At 41.9% G+C, this 9,842-nt stretch overlaps 2 protein-coding genes across 5 annotated transcripts; both read right to left on the bottom strand.

The window, feature by feature from the left end:
- On the bottom strand, nucleotides 1-5,460 carry LOC131448054 (uncharacterized). The gene is made up of 4 exons (XM_058620123.1): nucleotides 3,788-5,460; nucleotides 2,727-2,952; nucleotides 2,521-2,626; nucleotides 1-786 (listed from the first exon to the last, which is right to left on the bottom strand). The coding sequence occupies exons 1-4, from the start codon at nucleotides 4,055-4,057 to the stop codon at nucleotides 672-674; spliced, it is 717 nt and encodes a 238-aa protein (XP_058476106.1). The 5' UTR covers nucleotides 4,058-5,460; the 3' UTR covers nucleotides 1-671.
- A 226-nt stretch (nucleotides 5,461-5,686) lies between these two features.
- srsf2a (serine and arginine rich splicing factor 2a) lies at nucleotides 5,687-9,492 on the bottom strand. Of its 4 annotated transcripts, none has more exons than XR_009234154.1 (5): nucleotides 9,335-9,492; nucleotides 8,875-9,226; nucleotides 8,081-8,435; nucleotides 7,502-7,714; nucleotides 5,687-6,694 (listed from the first exon to the last, which is right to left on the bottom strand). XR_009234154.1 is itself a non-coding variant. In XM_058620124.1 (4 exons), exons 2-3 carry the CDS (start codon nucleotides 9,207-9,209, stop codon nucleotides 8,105-8,107), a joined length of 666 nt encoding a protein of 221 aa, XP_058476107.1. In that variant the 5' UTR covers nucleotides 9,210-9,226; nucleotides 9,335-9,492; the 3' UTR covers nucleotides 5,687-6,694; nucleotides 8,081-8,104. The 4 variants fall into 4 exon arrangements, 2 of the variants coding, with proteins under 2 accessions (XP_058476107.1, XP_058476108.1); XR_009234153.1 differs by lacking the exon at nucleotides 7,502-7,714 and having other exon boundaries at nucleotides 5,687-6,123; nucleotides 6,606-6,694; XM_058620124.1 differs by lacking the exon at nucleotides 7,502-7,714.
- Between the last annotated feature and the right edge of the window lie 350 nt (nucleotides 9,493-9,842).

Here is a 9,842-nt window from a genome sequence, read left to right as displayed (position 1 = left end):
TCACGATACGACAGAGCGTGGTTTATTTCACAACAGACTGGTGTCAGGGCCTTACAGTTTCCCTGTTACAAATAACATGAAAGACAAAACTGGGTTTATAGAAAAGTTTAAAAGTAATAAGTTACATTTTTTGATGTCCCTTTATTTCTGATTCGATGACACAAGAGGAATAGTTGCGTGGTAATTAACAGGCATGTTTGTATGGGTTAGGGTTAGAATCTGAAGATCATCACTTGAAGCACAATCTACTTATAGTTAGTTAATAGTACGTCCACTGACCTGATCCTAATGGAGAGTCAACAGTGGACTATCAAAGTAAAATGTTATCCCTTTTTTTTTTTTTATAATATAAAACGTAATAGACATTGTTTCGTCCATATGTGCAATTTGGAAACAACACAATTCTTCTCTGGCTTGGAAAAGATCCAGCATTTTCTTTGGTCTCTTATGAGTTTACTACAGTTTGAATGACAGCAAAAACAAACAAACAAACAAAGTAAATCAACGACAAAACAAAAACAGCATGTCATATTACAAGATGAGATGAGGGGCGAGAGAGAACAGTTGTGTTAAATACTGTGAACTGGTGTTTGTGCAGTGGAGGGCTGAGCTCCCTCACCAGAGGTCACAGGTAAAAAGAGCACAGTCAAGTCAAACAGCTGAGACGAGTCTCAGATGGAGTAGAGTCTGAGCTGCTCCTCCATGTCTCCCTCTGACACGTCCCCAAACGTCTCCTTGTTCTCTTTCAGCAGCTGGAAGATGGTGGCTAGCTGCTCCCGCTGCACCCTGGGTGAACAAAGACCAGAGAGAAAATATTGAATCAAGAAACAATTAAAATGAATAAAAGTGGATAATACACAGACGTGAGAAATAGGGAAGAGATTATCATTGACCTTCTACCACGCATGTTTTAGAGGGTCAAACCGTTACTTTAAAAGGTCCAGTGTGTAAAAATTGCTGACTAAAGCCCTGGTTATACTTGCTTTGCATATTCGCATGTGCTAACATACCTGCAGTTTTCATATATGAACGCTCTGCATCATTTAAGCGTTCCAGATGTACATACAGTACTTGATCTCACAGTACTCTCAGAGAAAACCCATGCAACCAAAGGGGATTAAACAACAACACACAAATTGTCGACTTCCTTAACATTTTCACAAGACATGAAAGAACTAACAACTTTCCTGAACTCGCACAGATGACGTTAATGTTCATAGTTCACCTCAATGCTGATAAAACAAAGACCCACTATGAGAAATCCTGCAAAGGATTAACATAATATCAGAGAATGTGACTATTCTAATGTAATAAGTCATTTCTGACCATTTTTCCCAAGCTGAAGCAAAGGTAAAACCGCTAAATCCTCCTCAATTTACTCCTTTAAGATGCGTTTCCTGTTCCCCTTCAACAAAAGCGTGGCGTCGCAATGACTCCTCCTTATGGCTGAAGAGTGCAGAGGATTATCGAACACGCACCCGTCAGCGGTGACCCCCCGGAGACACAATCAGCACCTGTGTGGCTGTGACACTCAAACTTTGCACATCTAATGTGGAATAACAGGGTGTCAGGAGGGGGACAGGTGGTATTAGGGAGACACTGCAGCTCTGCAATTACATCAGTCTCTTCGTGGCCGCTTGAGGATAAAGAAGAGCTAATGAGGCGGCTGTGATGAGGCCAGGAAAGCAGCTTTGGGGGTTGTTGTCATACAATGGCCAGAAAGTGAGTCCACTGGGACAAACAAGTGGGAATAACTCGTCACCGTTAGCTCCTTTTTCAGGCTTACGGACAATTAAAGACAGGATATACAGATGCTATTTGTATTCTCCCCTTTTTTCCTTTGAATCAGAAGCCATCGAATGCTTTGAGGCTGGTGTCATTCATCCTTCAGCTAAGGCCTGGCAGAGAGTCAATCTGGACGTTACTCAGTCAAGGCTCTGACCGCAGCGACCACACGTGATTGCAAACGTGTTTAAGAGAAGAGGAGGAGGAGGAAGAGGAAGAGAAGGCAGTGCATTTATGTGGAAAGACAGGAAAATGGTAGGAATTGTTGAAAATGAATGACAACATAAATGTTACTACAAATTCTTTGTAAAGACATATTTTGTTTTTCTCTTTTTGAGTGTAATGAGAACGCTGTGTCTTTCCTGGCAGGTCCTGGCTTCATTTTATCGGAGAGACCTCTCAGACCATTGAGGGAATCATTCTCACGAAGTGTATGTATTTATTTTATTTTGTTTATCCTTTATTTAGCCAGGAAGGTCCCATTGAGATACATGATCTCTTCTTCCAGGGTGGTGTTCCTGGTCGAGATAGCAGCATAGATAGTACAAATAGTTACAGAGACAAGACCAGTTCAGATATAAGACTCACAACACGACATAAAAGTTCAAAGTAAAATAGAGTAAAAAAGAGACATATAATAAAGTAAAGAAATATACAGGCCACGCCAATAAGATCCTTAACCTGAACCCCTCAAAGAGGTTATGTAAAACGCTCATATATGTGGTTTTTACTGACCTTTGCTCCTCCTCCAGCTCGTCTTTGGACATCATCTTTTGCAAGTGGTGGGATCGTGCCTTTCCTGGGATGTATCTTAAGGAATTGTCTGAATCTGCATCGTTATCTGGCAGAACAGAAATAAACATGAAAATCAACTGAAGACAGGAAAAATAAATAAGACCTGTAACTTGCATCTTTATTGAAAGTGGGTGAAAAGTGCTTACCATCGATCTCCGGGCTCTCTGTGGCTCCTTCACTCTGGGGATGAGAGAAAGCACACTTTAGGAGCTCCTTATCAGAGAGCCCAAAAAGCGACCCACAGCTCCTCCTTGACGAGGCCTCCAGTGAGGAGTCTGAGCTAAGTTTCCTAGATTCAGGCGTGGAGATGAACAGGTTGGATGTGGAGGAGGAGGAATGTTCCTCGGGCTGAAGTTGAGATTTTGCCTCCTCCTGACAGAGAAATAAGAGGACAGATGAGGAGCATCACTTTGCCCAAAATAATGTATATTTATATTTTAACCTCTTAAATATTCAATAATTTAACTACAAACAAATCAATGTATTAATCCCCGTCCTGTTCCATTAAACTCTGACTATTGGTAGACTTAAATCACTCAGGAATAGTATGTGGATGTGGTGCCAAAATGTAAAGTAACTGGTTTCACTAATAAAGAAAAAAATCTCTTTGAATCAAGATTCAAGAGGATACAAAGAAACATAAAGGGAAAAAAGAAACTATACGGAATAGTCTAGTATGTACAGACTATACATACGAAGTAATGAAGAACAACAAACAACAGCAAGTAGCAAAAAAACAAAAATGTAAGTGAGTCAAAGTGACCAGTGATGTTTGTATGGCTTTAATTCATTTTCCTCAACAACCACCTATTCAAACTATTTTTTGGATATAAAAAGACACAAGGAGATATCATGGCAGACAGAAGCAAGATACTATTTGAGCATTTCCATGGGAGAATTCCTCCAAATATTTGAGTTTTTACTCTTGTATTTAGTTGGTGTTTGTGTTCAACATTTGAAATGTTTAAATGTAATGTTTTCCCGTTGTGTTACCGTGTGTTTTTGCCTGGTAAATCATATCAATATCAACGCACATTACATGAAATAAACACTGTGTCCCCTTCCATTCTATAACTGCTTACATTTAGATAACAGGACGTGTAAACAGTTGCTGCGAGCCAGGGACACAGAGATTAAGAGACTTAAGTCATGACAAACCGTTTTGCTGCCCTTAACTAAACAGTCAGAGTGATTAAAGACAACTTACTGACTTCACTACATCCCAGTGGTCGTGTGAGCTGCCGCTGATCTCACACCAGTCCTCCACCGCCTCCGCCTCCTCTTTTTTCTCGGGAACATGCCCGTTCTGCTTCGGCTTCGGTTGACCGGATCCTTCGGTAGCGCCGTCTCTGCCTCTGTGTCCGAAAAACCCGTTTGCGAAATCGGCCGCGGACGAAGAGCCGTTGAACACCGACGTTGCAACCACGATAGCGAGAAGCGTGAAGATAACGGCCGATAATACAAAAGTCAAATCCATGGCTGTGGAACTTTGCTGCTATTTGTGTTCACCTGCTGAGTCCACTTCACTCACTCACATGTTCATCCTCATTTTAATCCCTACCAAACATCAGCGTTGAAGATCGGCGTTTAAGGATATGGTACAAGGTACAGTCCGAGCTCGACGTCACATCCTTCGGGTCCGCCCCCCGATCTGTCCACAGCAGACTAGAGGACAGGACAGGTCAGGTGGGCTAGCACGGCACGGCACGGCGCAACGTGCCCGGCTTCTAATCTCATCAACGGGGAGTGAACGACACAAAGTGAGGGATTAAAATGGCTTGAGACGGCTCCTGTATACACACGCACACACACAGAGAAAACAAGCAGCAAAGTCATGTACAACACTACCCTTTCACACATGTTTCAGAGTTAATTCAGACAAAATTAATATGATGAATAATTGGTAAATTAACTTTTCATACACATGGACAAATACAAGCCTTTTTCAAGATTTAAATCACATTTATACAAATACATGTAGTCCATACTCAAATATATGGTGTTATATAAAGGATATTCGGTATAGTGGAGGATAAAGCTGTAAGCAATGGTCAGCAATTGGTGGCCCATGGGCCAAAACTGGCCCACCAGCATCAATATCTGGCCCAGCAGGCGAGTTTATGAGTTCAGAGCTTTTATTTTGAAAAAATATGAACTTATCCAAATAGATTGTGTTGCTGGAATTGACAGTTTTACTAAGCTCAATGTTTGGTTTGAAACATAAAAATTAAAACACTGCTGTTGTCATGAACCGCCAGGTTTGGGGGTGTAAATGTCCATAATATAACTACTTGCATGTTAGGCTCAAAGAAATTAAATTGAAATGATGCACAATAAGTATTAACAGTATGAGTACATATCTCACACACGTGTGTGTAACAAGCTGCTGATTAAAGACAACATCCACATCATGGTTAGGTTAAGGCAGCAAACGTGGGTTTTTGTTCCTGACTGAAGACGCTTGAAGGCACTTTGCCTGATAAAGACACAATGTTTTGACCCAAATATTCCAATTGCTTACAAAAAATTGGCCCTTGACCACATTTACTTGCTGATCCATGCTGTATGCAACCAAAAATAGCAGAAAGGTACAATAATAAAAAGGTAATTAGAAGTTATACATTCAAGTAAAATGTCATTTTTCTATAAGTAGTCTTAAAGAGCAAAGAGAGGCTCAGGTGAAGAAGTTCTCTAACACCTTGGATATAAAGCTATTAGCCGGGGAATTAGTTACTATTTCAAGTTATTTATCTAAAACTTTGAAAACACATAAAAACCCTGCTGCCCATGGCCAAGTTTTAAAGATGCCTCAAAATTCATCTAAACTCCTTTGTTGCATTGTCTATTCTCCATGCGTATACTGTTTATGCATACACATAAATGAAACCTACCAAAGTTCAAAATTTACCTTTGTTTTCTAAAAACTAAAGTAATTCCACACATAGTACATGAAGTTAATTTTAAGACCCACTTTCCCACAGGTGCAAACAGGATATAAAAAAACACTAAGTCCTGTAACTTAAAATAGGTATAAAACCAGTGACCATGTGTTTTATGCCGATGACCAAGGTATTGTACAATTAACGACAATTTTCATGTGAGCAAATTTCCGACAACATATTTATTAGCATTTACCTGAAGCAATTACAAGACATTTGAGAGGTTTACAGAGGAATGCAATACACAGAATTTATTCATGAAGCAGTTGAACTGCCTCTAAAACCCTTCATTACAAGTCACATTGGACTCAAATTCCAATTGCGAGCAAGGCCAGATTTCAGTGGAAAAACCACAGAGGGAAAGGAAAAGAGGGAGAATGAAGAGGAAGAATTTGAATAGGACATGGAGGGAAGAAGGTCACAAGACAAGAGGATGGATGATCTGCCACACCTGTGAGCTTACAAACCGCCAAACAGCAGCGGAGGGTCGAGCCCCGGAACAGTGCCGGGCACTCAGCACCGCAACACGCCACACCATGTCACCACCGCACTGCACCGCATCTTAACAGCTAACCAGCATTACTCAACTGCTACACAACTGCGCCTAGTGCACAAAAGATACACAAGAAAGAAGGTTAGAGTCATAGGAAAAATTCTCTTGACCAGACAGAAAACAGATTTGACAGAGTAGAAAACACTAAGATGCCAGATTAGCAAGTCAAATATTAAGTAGCACTGCGTTACTTTTTAGTTTTTGCTTAGGTTACTGTACAGCAATCCATTTTCCCCAGAGTGGTGTTACACAGCTGTAACATCCAAAAAGACCTTTTCTAAATAATCTGGAAAAATCAATTAACAAGGGGTTTCATTTAAAAGAAATATTCTGTGTGAAAACTTTATTAAGAACAAATTCAAAACAAGACCAATTAAAAAAAAAACAAAAACAAAAAAACAATTTAATGGGGGACACCTCACAAATCCCTTTCAATATGCTCAGCTTTATAAAGAATGACATCAATGTTTCAAAATTAAAGCAAATTAAGTCAAATGTAACATTTAAAACAATTTAGATCAAGCTCCAATAACCTTTCAGTCTGCATTCATTATAATGGAATCCACTTGCTCAATGTGAGATTCTTCCGGATGTCCTCGGCAAAGGCTCAGTCATCTGAGATCTGGAAGGAAAGACAAAACACAGTTAACAAGAGCAAAATCAAAAAACTCAACTCCTATAGCTGATCTAGTCATTTAACAGTAGAGGTCTGATCATCTTCACCCTGGCACTAAGGCCCTATCCACACGGAAACAGGAATTTCCCTATACGATATTTTTCTTTGACGACTTACCACCCTAGCACATGTGCCAGGCCTGCTCATGGCACTGAAATGCTGCCACTAAGATTTTGAGCATGCATGCTGTTTGTTATGTGTATGTTACAATGTATACAATCACAAACGGGTAGAATAAGCCATGCCAGGAGACTATGGAAAGAAAATGTCAGTAATCTTAAAGAGAAATAGACCAAACAAACTCTAAACACAAGAGGAAGACGGCAGCAAATGCACGCACAAGAGACATGGGGCCATGACACTGTTTTCTCAGACGCAAATTAGTATACACGAAAACAAGGGTTGTGTTGTGAGATTTTACCACTCTGGGTCCATGCTCCCAAAACACCGGTTCCGTGTGGATAAAAAGCCAATATGATAAGCTTAAGTGGATTCACCTAAACCCGTTTGTGTGTACGGCCCATAATATTTATGACAGGCTTTTTTGCAATCGATCTTTTAAATAAATATACTGAACATTTCTAATGATCTTCAAATTTGTTTACACCATTCTTGGCGTAAGAAGATTCTTACACTCGGGCATATGTGAAAAACAAACCTCTGGGTCCGTTCCCTCTGAGAGAAGCGGAGGAAACCACAGGCATGGGTGGGAGCAGTGCTCAGAGCATCTGCCCGTGATCCCCGTGAACGTACCTCACCTCACCACCTCATACACCAACTGACAGCCCGAACCACCGCCATGACGACCTGCTCCATAGCAACCACCGTTGCCTTGGTGACCTGCTCCTTAGCAACAGCCATCGCTCTCAGCAACAGGCAGGTCACATGGGCGGGTCACACACTAACTGCTCTCACACTGCCACACCCCCATCTCCTCCTCCTCTCTTTGCAAACAGGACTCCGCAGCTTGGAGGAAAAAATTCCACATTTAGGTGAACGTTTGAGTGAAGCAGCCCACGTCCCAACCACCCACCCACCCACCAAACACTCATGTCACCCCAAATTGAAACATGCGCTATGGCAGATCACAGAAAGCCAAATCTCCTTGTGTCTGCCCATGTGTGTTTTAGCTTGTGAATATACAAGCAAATTAAAGCACACAGAGCATGAGTCCCAATCTGATTGTAATTTCTAAAAACAGGATTCTGCAGACTTTGTTGCTTGTGTCTAAATGACTAATGTAGCATCAAGACCCACAGAATACCACAGTGCTGGCTACTATCTGGACAATTCAAATAAGAGAATTATGAATCCACCCTTTCCCCTGTATACCGTCATCCTGCGTCCATGTGTGGGTTAAGGCTCGGTTCCGTTGTCCTCTGGTGACTTAGGCCTACTCTTGGATTTGGACCTGGACCTGGATCTGGACTTGGATTTTGACCCTCTGTTGGAAGGCGGGGTTCTGCTCCTTGACTTGGATCTGGAGCGGGAGCGAGACCTGGAGGGAGACTTTGTCTTGCTTCGTCTGGGGGTTCTGGACTTGGACTTAGACTTGGACTTGGATCTGGACCTGGAATAAGAGCGGGACCTGGAGCGGCTGTAGTGGTGGCGGCTCCTGGATCGGGAATGGCTTCTGCTCCTGGAGCGGCTCCGGCTACGCCTGCGGCGACGGGGGCTGGCTGAGCGGCTATGATTACAAAGAATTATTTCAGTAATACACATTCAATATATATATTGCAAACTTACAACCTAGTAGCAACTTGTTCCGAAGATATTAATGCCACATATAACGAAATAGCTCTGGCAAAGGCAGAGCAAAAATAACAGTTAATATTTTAGTTCAGTGAATCACAAAGCATGTGCTGTGGCCCCTTGGCGGACTGTAAAGGTACTGCAGTTTTGCCGTTGGGGGTATTTACATATAAAAACTTTTATATACAGTTTGAAAAAACATTTGAATAGATGTTTTATTTGATCAATCAATATGCTTCTCATGTGGATATTAGTGCTTCAAGCAATTTATATTTGACCATTTATCGCTTATAGGATTGGGTTTCGTTTTCAAACTACTTTCGTAAAGTGACTTAAATATTCTTCAGAACATGTTACTGTTTTTGCGTGCCTACCCGCCATATCGGCGTGGCGGAGCACCTCGCCGTCCGTACATAGAATCTGGTGGTCTTCCATAACGGGCCATCTGCACCCGAAGCTCCCGCCCGTCGAGAAGCGCGCCGTCCATTGCGTCCATTGCATCCTCGGCGTCACGCTTGTCGAGAAACCGCACAAAGGCAAATCCTCGGCTCTCCTTGGTGTAGCGGTCCCGGGGGATGTACACGTCTCCCACGCGGCCATACTTCTCGAACACTCGACGCAGCGTCTCCGGTGAAGTCCGATAAGTCAGGTTGTCCACTTTGAGGGAGGTCATTCCCTCGACGTCAGGCGGCGGCCTTCCGTAGCTCATTTTATCCGTCTAAAAAGCTACAAAACGGACCGGTTAAGACGAAAACAGCGTAATCTTACAACTTATTAAAATTACCGTGCTTTTTTTTACAAAGCCGCAGTTAGAGAATTCGATTCTAATACTACCTTATCTCAGAATTCGCCGAGCCCTGGATCTGTCTCTCTCTCTCCTGCCTCGCTGCTTTCACGTGAAATGGCGGCAACAAGGCTTCCTTTTCCTCTGTCTTTGAGCCCGCGTTGGCTTCCTCTGATTGGCGGAAGGACTGCTCTCATTTACTACGCACAGTTTACAACAGCGCCGCTATAGGCGGGGAGTCGCACTAACACAAACGCAGGGCTGTTCTTTTCTCTTCTTATTCAATTCAATTTGCTGAAATATGTAGAAAACGACCATTTACGAAAGTAAATGACCATTTACGAAGAAAATGGCGATGCGAATGTTGATACCAAGTCCTTTAATCCGTGCGCGATCTACCTTTGGAAACCTATGCAAATCAAAGGCAGACAAGGGGTTCAATTTAATTCCAATGGAGAATAATATTAAACTATCTGGTGGTATTTAAAATGGCTTTAGGAGTTTTTTTTCTTTTAAATATATAAAAGTATAATTATAAAAACACAAACGAAATCTACA

This window comes from Solea solea, chromosome 21 (assembly GCF_958295425.1).
Source record: "Solea solea chromosome 21, fSolSol10.1, whole genome shotgun sequence".
NCBI lineage: Eukaryota > Metazoa > Chordata > Actinopteri > Pleuronectiformes > Soleidae > Solea > Solea solea.
Note: the sequence above shows the minus strand (reverse complement) of the source record. Positions and strands in the feature narration are given on the sequence as shown.